The sequence below is a fragment of the Erythrolamprus reginae genome, chromosome 9 (genome assembly GCF_031021105.1).
Source record: "Erythrolamprus reginae isolate rEryReg1 chromosome 9, rEryReg1.hap1, whole genome shotgun sequence".
NCBI lineage: Eukaryota > Metazoa > Chordata > Lepidosauria > Squamata > Dipsadidae > Erythrolamprus > Erythrolamprus reginae.
In genome coordinates this window covers 13250799-13268220 of record NC_091958.1, presented here as the reverse complement: position 1 = coordinate 13268220, position 17422 = coordinate 13250799, and the positions used below count along the sequence as shown (strand labels likewise).

General features: G+C 41.3%; 1 protein-coding gene across 1 annotated transcript; it reads left to right on the top strand.

Moving 5' to 3' along the window:
* Positions 1-533: 533 nt before the first annotated feature.
* On the top strand, positions 534-17059 carry LOC139171866 (C-signal-like). Its single transcript, XM_070760336.1, has 6 exons — positions 534-780; positions 3708-3759; positions 8186-8373; positions 12007-12165; positions 13662-13772; positions 16472-17059. The coding sequence occupies exons 1-6, from the start codon at positions 634-636 to the stop codon at positions 16589-16591; spliced, it is 777 nt and encodes a 258-aa protein (XP_070616437.1). The 5' UTR covers positions 534-633; the 3' UTR covers positions 16592-17059.
* Positions 17060-17422: the final 363 nt, after the last annotated feature.

The following is a 17422-nucleotide window of genomic DNA, read 5'->3' as shown; positions in this document are numbered from 1 at the left end:
GGGGGCAAAACAGGCCTGCAGCATGTGGATGTCTCCCCCACATCCACAGTCCTTGGGGCAGGAGCTGGGCCAGAGCTAACCACAACAAGCTTAGAGCAAAAACATATATTTTGGGCTATGTAGCTTTCTTGCAATGAATTCATCCCCGCTTTGTATGCACTCAAGGAGAACATCTGGACCACAAATACGGTTTTAATTAACATGGGTATTCGTATTCATTTGCATTCCTTATTCATTTGCATTCATGCAGATTCTATGAAGTTGCAACCTTTTACTCATTCATAAAGATGAGTATCAGATAGAGTTTCATTGCTTTAAATGCTTTTTATTTCAGGGCAGAAAACACCAAAAAAAATTCTTTAAATAAAAACTTGTCCACTGAACATAGCAAAAAAGAAACAGCTGCACAGAATGGGGAAAAAATAAAAAAGAAGGGGAAAAAACCTCCTGCAAGATTGGGCAAAACCCTGGCGGTGTTTGCCAAATCCCTCCTTCTTGCTTTTCTTCACATGCATTGTTTGCCAGTTATATAACTTCCACATGGGTGGGAGCGCTGGCAATGGATTCATAGCAGCAACACTTAAGGAAGTGCAGAAAGCAATTTCTTAGTTAGTCTGGGCTGGCAAGAGAGAGATGGAACAATTGAATCCGCAGAGCGTTCTGGTGACTGGTTCTAACCGTGGACTTGGATTGGAGCTGGTCAGGCAGCTGGTAAAGAAAAGCAACCCCCCGAAATGGATCTTTGCCACATGCCGAGACCCGGCTGGACCCCGAGCTCAGGTGAGACCTGGGGTGCCTTCAATTTTATGTGGGAAGAACATTTTGTTTTTATGTAATAGAAATTTACTTCATTCATTCGTTCATTTATTTATTTATTTATTTATTTATTTATTTATTTACTTACTTACTTACTTACTTACTTACTTACTTACTTACTTACTTACTTACTTACTTATTTATTTATTTATTTATTCATTCATTCATTTGTCCAATACACAAATACATAGGAAGAAAAATAGACATGTAGTAATATATATAAGGGTAAAAATGAACTTAGAGGAGAGGATATATGAAAGACAGAAAATATATATGATAAGTTTAAGTTTAAGTTTAATCAGATTTATATGCCGCCCCTCTCCGCAGACTCGGGGCGGCTGAGAGAAAGGTGAGAGAAAGGAAAGATAATTGGACAGGGGACGAAAGGCACACCAGTGCACTTATGTACGCCCCTTACTGGCCTCTTAGGAACCTGGAGAGGTCAATCGTGGAGAGTCTAAGGGAGAAATGTTGGGGCTTAGGGGTTGACACAATTGAGTCCGGTAATGAGTTCCACGCTTCGATAACTCGATTGTTGAAATCATATTTTTTACAGTCAAGTTTGGAGTGGTTCGTATTAAGTTTGAATATGTTGTGTGCTCTTGTGTTGTTGCAGTTGAAGCTGAAGTAGTCATTGACCGGTAGGACGTTGCAGCCACATTATCTTGTGGGCAATACTCAAATCGTGTTTTAGGCGCTGTAGTTCTAGGCTTTCTAGGCCCAGGATTGTTAGTCTATTTTCGTAGGATATTCTGTTTCGAGTGGAGGAGTGAAGGGCTGTGATTAGTTAGCGATTAGGCTGTAGTTAGTGATAGTGCAGGCATGGTTGGGTTAGACATGATGGGTATGTATGTATATATGTATGTATGTATGTATGTATAAAGAATTGTCCTAAAAATGAAAGCTCCAGGTATATTTATAAATGAAGAGGCAACAGCCATCGCGATCTCTGGAACGTTTAAAATTTATTTAAAACTACTAAAATTACTTAGCTTTCCTTAGTCCTCTACTAACTTTGTCAGAGTATTAAAATCCCCATTGAAAACACAGTTATAGAATTATATAAGATCAACTATGACATAGTTATGTACGGCTGGGTATCATCAGCATATTGCTGGCACCTCACCCTGTGCCCTCGGATGATCTCACCCAGTGGTTTCATGTAGATAGAAAACTATTCTGATATGAAAGTTGCTGCCTGATTGCTCACCTCTAGTACTTGTTTCCAAATGATTTCCTCTCTTCTCAATGATTTCCCTGTAGATTTTGCTCATGGGAAAGATCTATTAAAATATGGGTTGTGGTGGGAGAGATGTAGTGGAAGGTAGTGGAAACATATTTTCCAAGATTAGCTATAGAACAGAACAGAAAAGAAAAGAATAGAATTTTATTGGCCAAGTGTGATTGGACACACAAGGAATTTGTCTTTGGTTCATGTGCACTCAGTGTATATGGCTTTCCCAAATATGCCCATGTTACACCAACACTCCGCAGTCTGCATTGGTTGCCAATCAGTTTCCGGTCACAATTCAAAGTGTTGGTTATGACCTTTAAAGCCCTTCATGGCACCGGACCAGATTATCTCAGGGACCGCCTTCTGCTGCACGAATCCCAGTGACCAGTTAGGTCCCACAGAGTGGGTCTTCTCCGGGTCCCGTGAACTAAACAATGCCCTTGGCGGGACCCAGGGGAAGAGCCTTCTCTGTGGCGGCCCCGGCCCTCTGGAACCACCACGAGTCTTCGGAGAGGGGCGGCATACAAATCTAAGTAATAAATAAATAAATAAATAAAACCAACTCCCCCCAGAAATTAGAATTGCCCCAACCCTCCTTGCCTTTTGTAAGCTACTTAAAACCCACCTCTGCCATCAGGCATGGGAGAATTGAGATACTCTTTCCCCCTAGGCCTTTACAATTTTATGCATAGTATGTCTGTATGTATGTTTGGTTTTTATATTAATGGGTTTTTAATTGTTTTTAGTATTGGATTATTATTGTACACTGTTTTATTATTGCTGTTAGCCGCCCCGAGTCTACGGAGAGGGGCGGCATACAAATCCAATCAATCAATCAATCAATCAATCAATAAATAAATAAATAAATAAATAAATAAATAAAATAAAATGTACATCAAGAATCATAAGGTAGAACACTTAATAATCCAGATCCAAACAAGCAATTAAAACATAGTAGGAACCAGTCAATATAAATTGTACGGATACAAGCAACAAAGTTACAGTCATACAGTCATTTGTGGGAGGAGATGGGTGATAGGAATGATGATAAGATTAATAGTAGTGTAGACTTAGTAAATACAGTAGTTTGATACTGTTGAGGAAATTATTTATTTAGCAGAGTGATGGGGTTTGTTCTTGAGTCCAGTTGTTCTGGTGGGCAGTGCCTTTTAGCATAGTTTTGAGGGCAGAAGTTGAAACAATTTATGTCCAGGATGTGAGGGCATCTGTAGATATTTTCACAGCCCTTGTTTTGACTTGTGCAGTATACAGGTTCTCAATGGAAGGCAAGTTGGTAGCAATTTTTCTTTTTAAAGTTCTGATTATACTTTGAAATCTGTGTCCGTCTTATTGGGTTGCAGAACCAAACCAGACAGTTACAGAGGTGCAGATGACAGACTCAATGATTCCTCTGTAGAACTGTATCAGCTTTCTGAGTTGGTGCAGAAAGAACATTTTTTGTTGTGCTTTTTTGATGACGTTTTTGATGTCAGGTCCATTTTAGATCCTGTGATGATAGAAGAACCTAGAAATTTTAAGTCTCTACTGTTGATACTGTGCCGTCTAATATCGTAAGGGGTGGAAGTATTCAGCATTGCAAGAGGTGGGATTATAAAGGAAAGGGCACTAATTTTGTTGATTTTTTTTTTCCTTTCAGGACCTGAAGAATTTGGCTGCTGAACACCCACAAATTGTCATCATGGCATTGGGTACGTGTCCTGAAAATCCCTTCGGTTCGTCTTTAGCTGAGAGGGAAAATAACTGTAATGCAGCAACACAATAGATCATGCCAAGTAAGCACTAGTTCCATACACCAACCTCAGGGCAGATAAAGATTGCCTTGCATTACAATTGGTAGTTTATACATTTTAGGCAGAATTCCAAAGATGGATTCCAGAAACAACTTGATTTGCTACCAAACAAAGAAATAAGCATTTTTTTGGGCGTATGCATTGGAAGATACGTATCCAAGCAGTAACTTAAGACTTTTTGTACATTCTCTTCTATTTCTGTCAAGCTCACAGTCACTCACGCCCTCATCACCTCGAGGCTCGACTACTGTAATGCTCTCTACATGGGGCTACCTTTGAAGAGTGTTCGGAAACTTCAGATCGTGCAGAATGCAGCTGCGAGAGCAATCATGGGCTTCCCTAAGTATGCCCATGTTACTCCAACTCTCCGCAGTCTGCATTGGCTGCTGATCAGTTTCCGGTCACAATTCAAAGTGTTGGTTATGACCTATAAAGCCCTTCATGGCATCGGACCAGGATATCTGCAAGACCGCCTTCTGCCGCACGAATCCCAGCGGCAGGTTAGGTCCCACAGAGTGGGCCTTCTCCGGGTCCCGTTGACTAAACAATGTCGTCTGGCGGGACCCAGGGGAAGAGCCTTCTCTGTGGGGGGCCCGACCCTCTGGAACCAGCTCCCCCCATAGATCAGGATGGTCCCCACCCTCCCTGCCTTTTGTAAACTTCTTAAAACCCACCTCTGCCATCAGGCATGGGGGAATTGAAACATCTCCCCCTTGCCCATGTAGTTTTTGTGTATGATTCGATTGTGTGTTGTTTTTTATATATTGGGGTTCCTTTTTTGGACTTTTTAATCTAAAACTGTAATCTAGCTTTTTAAATATTAGATTTGTTACTATGTACTGTTCTTCACCATTGTTGTGAGCCGCCCCGAGTCTGCAGAGAGGCGCGGCATATAAATAATAATAATAATAATAATTTATTGGATTTGTATGCCGCCCCTCTCCGCAGACTCGGGGCGGCTAACAACAATAATAAACACAACATGTACAATCCAATAATAAAAAACAACTAAAAACCCCTATTATAAAACCAAACATACACACAAACATACCATGCATAACTTGTAATGGCCTAGGGGGAAGAGCTATCTCAATTCCCCCATGCCTGGCGGTATAAATGAGTCTTGAGTAGTTTACGAAAGACAGGGAGAGTGGGGTGGGGGCAGTTCTAATCTCCGGGGGGGGGGGAGTTGGTTCCAGAGGGCCGGGGCCGCCACAGAGAAGGCTCTTCCCCTGGGGCCCGCCAAACGACATTGTTTAGTCGACGGGACCCGGAGAAGGCCAACTCTGTGGGACCTATCTATTTAAATCTAATCTAATCTAATCTTATGTACATGGTATTGGCAGCAAATTTGGTGGTATTAGCGGGAGGAACTCTCATCCAAAGCTTAGCAGTGAGTTTAGTAGTTCGTATTTCTAATAAGGGTGATGATCCACCTATCTGCACCATTCAACCTTTGGCTGAGAGAGGATATTATGCACTACATTTCACTAATCCAAGATTGGACCTGTTGTTTTTCAGCCATTCAGTCCCATCTGAGTCACATAACCTGGCCGAACAACATTTCTATATCACATATTTAGGTGAATTGCAATTTAATAGATTTTATGACATGCCAAGCTGTTAATGAGAATTAGAAACAAGGGTTCTTACCTCTATTTCAGAGTTGGAGGGGCATGATTTTAGATTTAGATTAGATTAGATTTATTGGATTTATATGCCGCTCCTCTCCGCAAACTCGCGGCGGCTCACAACAATAATAAAAAAACAGTACATAATAACAAATCCAATGCCCACCAATCTAATTACAATTTAAAATTAGTAATTTCATAAAACAATCCCAATATATATAAAAAACAAAAGAAACAAAAACAGGCACACCGTCAATCAATCAACGGCAAAACAACATGGGCAAGGGGGAGGTGTTTTAGTTCCCCCATGCCTGACGGCAGAGGTGGGTCTTAAGGAGTTTACGAAAGGCAGGGAGGGTGGGGGCCATCCTGATCTCTGGGGGGAGCTGGTTCCAGAGGGTCGGGGCCCCCATAGAGAAGGCTCTTCCCCTAGGTCCTGCCAGACGACATTGTTTAGTCGACGGGACCCGAAGAAGGCCCACTCTGTGGGACCTAACTGGTCGCTGGGATTCGTGTGGCAGGAGGCGGTCCCGAAGATATTCTGGTCCGGTGCCATGAAGGGCTTTATAGGTCATAACCAACACTTTGAATTGTGACCGGAAACTGATCGGCAACCAATGCAGACTGCGGAGTGTTGGAGTAATATGGGCATACTTAGAGAAGCCCATAATTGCTCTCGCAGCTGCATTCTGCACGATCTGAAGTTTCCGAACACTTTTCAAATTTTGGTCAATTATGGCTTCAAGTCAAAGATTTACACCATCCATATATTTAATAAAATATATGAACTCAGATACTCATCTTTATTGAGTTAGAGAAGAACACCGACGTGTTTCAAAAGCGTAGGTAGATGACAGATCTCTGCAATCTTGAGATTACTCTCACATGTTTCTACAGGAATGTCATTTTGTTAAATGGCAGACAATAAAATTAGAAAGAGCAGGCTCAACAAAATGCAAGTACAGTATATTTACTGGATCATAGTGTGGTATGCACAGAAACATAGAAACATAGAAGATTGATGGCAGAAAAAACCTGATGGTCCATCTAGTCTGCCCTTAGACTATTTCCTGTATTTTATCTTAGGATGGATATATGTTTGTCCCAGGCATGTTTAAATTCAGTTGCTGTGGGTTTACCAACCACGTCTGCTGGAAGTTTGTTCCAAGCATCTACTACTCTTTCAGTAAAATTATATTTTCTCACATTGCTTCTGATCTTTTCCCCGACTAACCTCATATTGGGCCCCCTTGTTCTTGTGTTCACTTTCCTATTGAAAACACTTCCCTCCCTTGAAAAATCAAGAAGAATCAGAATTTTATGAGGTTTGGCAAAAGGTATATCTGGTGGGATACAAAGAAACAGAGATAACCTTATTTTTACACTATTTTAAATATATTTGTACCTAGTAGTTATATTGTATTAGACAGTGATTATTTACAATATAAAGATAAACTCCTTCTTTCCTCTTCTACCATTTCTCTTTTTTTTTCTTCATAGTTCATCTTAAGTTATAATCTTAAAATTTCTATATATTTTTAAATGTTTTAGATGTGTTTTTACTTATTATCTTACAATTGATATATCTAAGTACTTTATAAACAATGATAGAGTTAGTTTTTTTTTCTTTTTTTACTTATTAGAAATATAAAGATGACTTCTACTTTGAGAGGAGCTATTGTTGCTCCACTAAATGTTATATGTAATGTATGTTTTGTCTGTCTTTGCAATTTAATAAAAAATATTTTTTTTAAAAAGAAAACACTTCCCTCCTGAACCTTATTTAACCCTCTAACATATTTAAATGTTTCAATCCTGTCCCCCCCTTTCCCTTCTGTCCTCCAGACTATACAGATTGAGTTCATTAAGTCTTTCCTGATAAGTTTTATGCTTAAGACCTTCCACCATTCTTGTAGCCCGTCTTTGGACCGTTCAATTTTATCCGTATCTTTTTGTAGGTGAGGTCTCCAGAACTGGACACAGTATTCCAAATGTGGTTATACAGCGGGATCACAATCTCCCTCTTCCTGCTGGTTATACCTCTAGCTGTGCAAAGTTGGAGATGGAGTAACCATCCCTCATCAACAATTGGACCTCCCCAGCACCTCCAGCAATGAATAGGAAAACGTGCCCCTTACTACCTCGCCTCAATCCTACTTCAACTCAACCCAATCCAGTCCCCTTCCTGTACACAAATTCAATCTCAAATGTAAACTAATCAATGCAAGAAGTTTAATCAACAAGTTATCAGAATTCCTCCTTCTACTCGACACCAACTTATTTGACATAATCTTTGTTTGTGAAACATGGCTGAATTGTTCCTATCCTGACTCCATCATCACACAAAATAACTACCCGGTTTTCCGGTCCGACCGTGAACCCCGCAGAGGAGGTGGTGTAGCCATATTCTATAAAAGCTCACTCAATCTAAAAAACATTCAAGTTGCACATGTTTTATTCCTTCCTGAAACCTTAATCTGCGATCTTTCCCTCAACACTACTCTCCGCTTTTTACTGTGCTACAGAGCTCCAAACTATGACACTACCCATGCATCAAAATTAACCTCCCTACTAACATGGGCATCGTCCTGCCCCCATCCCTTTATCTTCCTAGGTGACCTCAACCTACCACACATCAACTGGACACTAAATGAAATGAAATGAATGCTAACCTACACTTCTTTTCCCCGTAGACACGGATGATCCGACCAGCATCAAGGCAGCCGCTGCCAAAGTCACTGATTGTCTAAAAGGGGCTGGATTGAACCTCCTGATTAATAATGCAGGGATTGTAAAAATAAGCAGCCTGGAGACGGAAACACCAGAGAACATGGCTGAGACCTACAGGACCAATGTGATTGGGCCCATGATGGTTGTCCAGGTAAGGAAACTTGCTGGCCGTTTGGAGTAGAAAGAATATTTAGATGCAGGCATTGCATGCAAGAGGTTTTGGCTTGTTTGGGTCTGCTTCCCCACCCCACCTGGATTAAGGAATTCCAAGCTGAGGTTGAACTTTGTTCAGGGAATTTTGGTTACATAAGCAAAACCAGTTGTGCGTGCATGTACACATACAGTTTATATAATAGATAATATATATTTTTGCGTGGCTGTGTGTAATATGTATTTATTTATTTATTTATTTATTATTTATTTGTTATTTACTTACTTACTTACTTACTTACTTACTTACTTACTTACTTACTTACTTACTTATTTATTTATTTATTTATTCAATCATTCATTCATTCATTCATTAGATTTGTATGCCGCCCCTCTCTGTAGACTCGGGGCAGCTCACAACAATAATAAAAAACAATGTATCACAAATCTAATATTAAAAATTCTCTAAAAACCCTTTATTTAAATAGCCACACACACACACAAACATACCATGCATAAATTATATAGGCCAGGGGGAGATGTCTCAATTCCCCCATGCCTGGCAGCAGCGGTGGGTCTTCAGAAGCTTTTGAAAGGCAAGGAGGGTGGGGGCAATCCTAATCTCTGGGGGGAGCTGGTTTCAGAGGGTCGGAGCCACCACAGAGAAGGCTCTTCCCCTGGGTCCCGCCAGACGACATTGTTTAGTCGACGGGACCCGGAGAAGGCCAACTCTGTGGGACTTAACTGGTCGCTGGGATTTATGCAGCAGAAGGCAGTCCCGGAGGTATTCTGGTCCGATGCCATGAAGGGCTTTATAGGTCATAACCAACACTTTGAATTGTGGCCGGAAATTGATCGGCAACCAATGCAGACTGCAGAGTGTTGGTGTGACATGGGCATACCTAGGGAAGCCTATGATTGCTCTCGCAGCTGAATTTTTCACGATCTGAAGTTTCTGAACACTCTTCAAAGGTAGTATGTACACATATGGCATATATACGGTACATAAAATTAAATAGTATATTTTGGATGTTCAGTAATAGTAAATAAATAGGGAAATTGTATCTCTTTGAGGCAAAGAGAGGCCAGGCACCCTAACCCAAACCCAAACCCTTGACGGCTGTGGATACTGCCTCCGAAGAACTATGTCGACTGTCCTTCCTTTGTTCTGGTGGGAGAGAAATTAACCTCCTCAGCATCAGTTTGCAACTTGGGTGTCCTCTAGACCAGAGGTAGACAAAGTTGGCTCCTCTATGACTTGTGGACTTCAACTCCCAGAATTCCTGAGCCAATTATGGTAGCTCAGGAATTCTGGGAGTTGAAGTCCACATGTCATAGAAGAGCCAAGTTTGACTATCCATGCTCAAGACGTACAGCTAAGATTAGATCAACACCCGATAGCTGTAGCTAGGGTAGAGTTTCTCAATTATTTTCTATTATCCCCCACCCAGGAAGAAGTAAACATATCACGTCCCCCCCAACTCTCCGCCTGGACAATTGTTTGCAATATTCAGCAAGTTTTTGCTGAAAAAACTCAAGAGGCTTAGCAGCGTGATTGGGGTGTAATGTGTTTAAATGACGCCTTAATTTATTTGGCTTCATTCTATCCACTGCCAACATTTTTCGACACAGTAAACATACCGGTCTTTCCTCGTCTCCCAGTATAGTCACAGTGAAGCCAAGCACTACATACGCTTCATCATATTTCCTCGTCTTAGCTTTTGGGAGACTTATGTTTGTCTCATTATCTCCGTCTCTCTCCTCCTTTCCAACTATTAAAAACTAACATACAAACACACATTTAACTTATAATTGGGGTTGCAATTCCCCCTCTTATCATAAAAGTCACTTTTCCATACAGAAAGAAAAATACAGTATTAATACCTTAAGTCAGCTTATTAATTTAATTTATTTAACCTTATATAAAAAATACCTTCATATAAAAAACAAGATGACACACATAAAATTTAATCCATAACACTACCACTATAATTCTCAGATATATTTACTTCTTATTATTATTTATCCATATATACACTTTATTCCAAATCTCATAAAATTCTGATTCCTCTTGGTTGTTTAACCATCTTGTCATCATATCCATTTCAGCGCAATCTAATATTTTCTTAATTACCTCTTCCTCTTTGGGAATATTTTCCCCTTTCCAATTTTGCGCATATACTATCCTGGCCGCTGTCAAAATATGTATAACTAAATGAAAGATATCTTTCTTTCTGTTTAGTTATGCCCAGTAAATAAAATTCTGGGTTTTTTTCTATCTCTTGCATTACTATTTCTTTAATCATTCTTTCTATCATTTTCCAATATAATTTAACCTTGCTACAAGTCCACCATTGATGATAGTATGAACCTATTTCTTTCTTACATTTCCAACATAATGGGGACATATTTGGGAACATTTTTGCGATTCTACTTGGTGGGAGATCTTAATTTGATTTTCTTTTAATGAAACTGACTTTGTCATTTTCCAGTTTGAAATCCAGACATTTCCCCATGTCTCTATATCAATTTCTCTACCTATATTTTTGCACCAACTTATCATATTGTCCTTTAAAGTCAAGTCTATATTTTTGTATCCAATCATACATTTATATGCTTTTCCTATTAATTTGGTCTGGTTTGTAATTAATAAATTACCTAAAATTTTTACTCTTACTAAAAACATATATCTTACTATCTCTTTGAAATCTAGATTGAATCTGTATATACAGTGATCCCTCGAGTTTCGCGATCTCGATCTTCGCGAAACGCTATATCGCGATTTTTAAAAAAATATTAATTAAAAAAACCCCACTTCCGCGTTTGGCTTCGGGAGTCAGCTAGGAAGCGGCGCGGCTGTTTTAAAAGGTCGCAGCCAACCTGGGTTCGGGGGGGTGCTGGTAAGCCCCCCAGGCCGGCTGCGACCTTTTAAAACAGCCGCGCTGCTTCCCAGCTGAGTCCTGAAGCCAAACGCCAAAGGCGAACTTCCGCGTTTGGCTTCAGGACTCAGCTGGGAAGCGGCGCGGCTGTTTTAAAAGGTCGCAGCCGGCCTGGGGGGCTTCCCAGCACCCCCCCGAACCCCCAACCTGGGTCTTCCCGGCCGCCCACGCAAAGGGGAAACCCCGGCTCCTCGCTGATGCCCGCCGCTCGCCCACCCGCCCGCCAGCAAGAGGGGGAAGACCCAGGGAAGGTTCCTTCGGCCGCCCAGCAGCTGATCTGCTCGGTAGCGCAGCAGCAGCGAGGAGCCGAATCGGGGTTTCCCCTTTGCGTGGGCGGCGGGGAACGCAAACTCCACCATCTACGCATGCGTGGCCATAGAAAAAAAAGGGCGCGCATGCGCAGATGGTGTTTTTACTTCCGCAACCCTACATCGCGAAAAATCGATTATCGCGAGGGGTCTTGGAACGGAACCCTCGCGATAATAGAGGGATCACTGTATTGCCACCAATCGTGGGCACTTTTTAAAGAAGAGACAGGACAGTCACATGTTTGAGATTGTATAGGTTTTCTTGCTTCAGGAGGGGACTGGACGAGATGACCTCCAAGGTCCCTTTCAGCTCTGTTCTGTTCTGCTCTATTCTAATTTCTTTATGGAAGGTTTGACTGCCCTTCACTTCTTCCGTTCATCCTCCAGGTGTTTATTTCTCTGCTGAGGAAGGCGGCTAAACAAAGTCCCCTGAAAGGCATGAGCTGCAGCAAAGCTGCCATCATCAACATTTCCAGTGAAGCAGGTTCCATCACAAATGTCCTCGTGTGGGAGATGGGCCATGTCATCGCTTATCGCTGTAGTAAGGTACAGATGAACTCATGATCTGAGAACACCAGGGTCAATTCTGTTGTTATCCCGAGTAGGGAATAACACATTTGAATGGTCTGGCATCCTTGAGAAGTTACTGTATTTTTCGGCGTATAAGGCGCACTGAAGTATAAGGCGCACCTTAGTTTTTGGGGAGGAAAATAGAGAAAAATATCTGCCTATCAGATATTCATCTGGCTTCGTCTGGTCAGATTCAGCACATTATTGTATCCTCTGGTGAGGGCTTTAAAAACCTTATTCAGAGAGAGTAACAATGAAAGAGCTTGCAAGCTGATAAGAGCTGGGAACATCGTCTAGCATCTGGCTGGAAAGAAACATTTGGAGCAAGTAGAGCAATGAAAAAAAAACCTGCAGAGACTTAGGGCTTGAAAAACATTCTTTGCAGAGAGTAACAATGAAAGAGCTTGCAAGCCGCTAAGAGTTGGGAACATTGTTAGCACCTTGTTAGGGCTCGAAAGAAACATTCTGAGCAAGTAGAGCACTGAAAAAAAGCCTGCAAAGTCTTGGGGCTTGGAAAACATTCTTTGCAGAGAGTAACAATGAAAGAACTTGCAAGCTGATAAGAGCTGGGAACATCATCCAGCAGCTCGTTAGGGCTGGAAAGAAACATTTGGAGCAAGTAGAGCAATGAAAAAAAACCTGCAAAGACTTAGGGCTTGGAAAACATTCTTTGCAGAGAGTAACAATGAAATAACTTGCAAGCCACTAAGAGATGGGAACATTGTTAGCACCTCATTAGGGCTGGAAAGAAACATTCTGAGAAAGTAGAGCAATGAAAAAAAAACCCTGCAGAGACTTAGGGCTTGAAAAACATTCTTTGCAGAGAGTAACAATGAAAGAGCTTGCAAGCTGCTAAGAGCTGGGAACATTGTTAGCACCTCATTAGGGCTGGAAAGAAACATTCTGAGCAAGTAGAGCACTGAAAAAAAGCCTGCAAAGTCTTAGGGCTTGGAAAACATTCTTTGCAGAGAGTAACAATGAAAGAGCTTGCAAGCTGCTAAGAGCTGGGAACATCATCCAGCACCTGGTTAGGGCCGGAAAGAAACATTTGGAGCAAGTAGAGCACTGAAAAACCCCCTGCAAAGTCTTAGGGCTTGGAAAACATTCTTTGCAGAGAGTAACAATGAAAGAACTTGCAAGTCACTAAGAGTTGGGAACATTGTTAGCACCTCGTTAGGGCCGGAAAGAAACATTTGGAGCAAGTAGAGCACTGAAAAAAAGCCTGCAAAGACTTAGGGCTTGGAAAACATTCTTCACAGAGAGAAACAATGAAAGAGCCTGCAAGGAAAGAGCTAGGAAGATCATTAGCAGCTAGTTAGGGCTGGAAAAAAAGCTTCAAAAAAGCTACATTCAGAGTATAAGACACACCCTAATTTTCAGCCTCTTTTAGGGAGGAAAAAAGTGCGTCTTATAGGCCAAAAATAGAGTAGAGGAAGCACTCATTTATTTTATTTTCCCCCTCTTCCTCATAGTGTGCTCTGAATATGCTCTCCAAATGCCAGTCCTTGCATCTTGCCAAAGATGACATCTTGTGTGTTGCGTTGCATCCTGGATGGGTACAGACTGACATGGGGAATACGATGGTAAGCAAATTGGAAGGGAGAAACAAGATCCCCTGAATTATATGCAGTGAAAACAAATATGGACCAAATTCAATTCAATTCAATTTATTAGATTTGCATGCCGCCCCTCTCCGAAGACTCGGGGCGGCTCACAACAATAATAAAAACAATATAACAATGGAACAAATCTAATAACAAAATTATATTTAAAAACCCCAACAATTTAAAAACCAGACAACACATACATACCAAACATAAAATATAAGAAAGCCTGGGGGAGATGTCTTAATTCCCCCATGCCTGGCGATATAGGTGGGTCTTGAGTAACTTGCGAAAGACAAGGAGGATGGGGTCCATTCTAATCTCTAGGGAGAGTTGGTTCCAGAGGGCCGGGGCCGCCACAGAGAAGGCTCTTCCCCTGGGGTCCACCAAACGACATTGTTTGGTCGACGGGAGCCGGAGAAGGCCAACTCTGTGAGACCTTATCGGCCGCTGGGATTTGTGCGGTAGAAGGCGGTTCCGGAGGTATTCTGGTCCAATGCCATGAAGGGCTTTAAATTATTTGTACTAGAAATGGAATGTTCCAAAATAATAATAATAATAATAATAATAATAATAATAATAATAATAATAATAATAATACTCTTGCCATTCCAGGGATGGTCCAGCAGGTTTTCTAAACAATTTCAGGAAATTGGGGTTTTTTTGAGAGAGTTTCATCTTAAATCAGGCTTTGTCTAAAACGATATGTACCAAATAGCATGAGAGATCTGAATTCTAGAAACAGCCAGATACGCCCCTGGAATCCTGTGGTCCCAGAAGAGGTTCAATATGGTTTTTATTTTTTATCCTTTTATTTTTATTATTGTACTGTATTGTTTTATTGTTGTAAGCCGCCCTGAGTTCTATGGGATTGGGCAGCATAGAAGTCAAATAAATTAAACTAAATTAAATTAAATTATATCTCTAATTGGTTCTGTTCCAGGAGGCATGATGAGTTCAGGAGTTTCTGTTTTGACATCATTGGCTGTTAAGGAATTCACTGTCACTTGATGGTTTTTCATTTTATTTATTTATTTATTTATTTATTTGTCAAACAATTATAGGGTGATAAATTGTACATATAAAACATTAGATAAGTAATGATAAAAAGTAGACAATAGGACAGGAACGGTAGGCACAATGGTGCGCTTATGCACGCCCCTTACAGACCTCTTAGAAAGGAGGAGAGATCAATTGTAGATAGTCTAAGGTTAAAGGTTTTGGGATTAGGAGTAGAAACCACAGAATCAGGTAGTGCATTCCAGGCATTGATTACTCTGTTGCTGAAGTCGTATTTTTTGCAGTCAAGTTTGGAGCGGTTGACATTTAGTTTAAATCGATTTCGTGCTTGTGTTTTTTGCGGTTGAAGGTGAAGTAGTCGTTAACAGGACATTTTGGTATATGATTTTATGAACTATAATTAAGTCGGAACGGAGACGACAGAGTTGTAAGTTGTGTAAACAAAGAATTTCAAGTCTGGTGGAGTAAGGTATTTTGTTGTGAGAAGAGGAATGAAGGACTCTTCTTGTGAAATATTTCTGGACTCTCTCAATTGTGTTGATGTCAGATATGCAATGTGGGTTCCATACAGGCAAGCTGTATTCTAGGATTGGTCTGACAAATGTTTTGTAAGCTCTTGTTAGCAGTTCAAAATTACCAGAGAAGAAGCTGCGAAGGATTAGGTTAACAACTCTTAAAGCCTTTTTGGCAATGTTGTTGCAGTGGACTCTAGGACTTAGGTCATTGGATATGAGTACTCCAAGGTCTTGGACAGATTGAGGGTTATCAATAAGTTCAATTCCTCCAAGTTTATATTTAGTATTCTGATTCTTTTTACCAATGTGTAAGACAGAGCATTTAGTGGTGGAGATTTGAAGTTGCCAGGTTTTAGGCCATTCTGCTAGGCTTTAAGGCATTCTTTCCCCCCCCCCCCATATGAACTGCGGCCCTATTTGGACAGGGAGTCATTGCTCACAGTCACTCATGCCCTCATCACCCCGAGGTTCGATTACTGCAACGCTCTCTACATGGGGCTACCTTTGAAAAGTGTTTGGAAACTTCAGATCGTGCAGAATGCGGCCGCGAGAGCCATCGTGGGGCTCCCTAGATTTGCCCATGTCTCTGCAACACTCCGTGGCCTGTTGGTAATGACCTTTAAAGCCCTACATGGCATTGGGCCAGAATACACCCGGAACCGCCTTCTACCGCACGAATCCCAGCGGCCGATAAGGTCCCACAGAGTTGGCCTTCTCCGGCTCCCGTCGACCAAACAATGTCGTTTGGTGGGCCCCAGGGGAAGAGCCTTCTCTGTGGCAGCCCCGGCCCTCTGGAATCAACTCCCCCCAGAGATTAGAACAGCCCCCACCCTCCTTGTCTTTCGCAAATTACTCAAGACCCACCTTTATCGCCAGGCATGGGGGAGTTAAGATATTCCTTCCCCCTAGGCCATTACAAGTTATGCATGGTATGTTTGTATGTATGTTTGGTTTTTATAATAAGGGTTTTTAGTTCTTTTATTAATTGGATTGTTACATGTTGTTTTTGTCATTGTTGTTAGCCGCCCCGAGTTTGCGGAGAAGGGCGGCATACAAATCCAATAAATAATAATAATAATAATAATAATAATAATAATAATAATAATAACTTCTTTTATCCTTTGTCTATTTTTTCCCCCACAGGGAACACCCCCACTGACAATGGAACAGAGTTTGCGAGCTGTTCTGAGAACCCTTGGCCGTCTCTCTGAGAAAGATACTGGCACATTTATTAACTGGGAAGGGGATCCCGTGCCCTTGTGACCCAACCAAGATGTCGCTTTTTTGCGCTGAAAGGCAACGTTCTCATCAAAGGCAAAGCAGCTTTTTATCTTCAGTGCTCATTATATCCCACACTGCTTTCTGTGCTTCAACTCTCCCTTGCTACGGGCAATCTGTCTGGTGCCCGTCAAATGCTGTTCAACCAGGCGTTTTCAAACTGCATGCCCCAATCATATGTCTAAATACTTCCAGGTGTTACTGGCAGCGGTTGCTAAGCAGCCACTGCGTAGTACAGAATTTTCTTTCCAGATGTCTAGAATGTAAAGCATACATAAGAGATGCATCCATTCAAGAAGAAACCTTTCCTCCCAATTCCACATCTGGGGAAGCAAATTGAGATGTGGGCTGTGCGTCTCTTGCAAAAAGGCCATCTGGAACATTTTGTACTTCCAAGATGTTAATCTATTTTTTAAAAGATTGTTACACCTGAAATAAAACTGATTAAAAATCTGTTTTGTTAATGATACATTGTCAATTCATCAGGAGCATTGGCCAAGGATAGAAGCATCTATCATCTATCTATCTATCTATCTATCTATCTATCTGTCTGTCTGTCTGTCTGTCTGTCTGTCTGTCTGTCTGTCCGTCCGTCCGTCCGTCCGTCCGTCCGTCCATCCACCTACCTATCCATCCATCCATCCATCCATCCATCCATCCATCCATCCATCCATCCATCCATCCATTTGAAAATTCAAAACAATGTTCTTTATCATAAAAGTCAAAAGCATTCTTTTTGTATTGCAAAGAGCACTCTTCCCAAAACAACCGGGTAGTCTGTATAATTTCCCTTAAGCAGTCATTAAGTACTTAGCC

Excerpts from the sequence above, each read along its gene's own strand:
- LOC139171866 (XM_070760336.1), top strand. The coding sequence starts at position 634 with ATGGAACAATTGAATCCGCAGAGCGTTCTGGTGACTGGTTCTAACCGT. Across the intron at positions 781-3,707 it reads CGGCTGGACCCCGAGCTCAG|GACCTGAAGAATTTGGCTGC; the intron begins GTGAGACCTGGG and ends TTTTCCTTTCAG. Across the intron at positions 13,773-16,471 it reads CTGACATGGGGAATACGATG|GGAACACCCCCACTGACAAT; the intron begins GTAAGCAAATTG and ends TTTCCCCCACAG.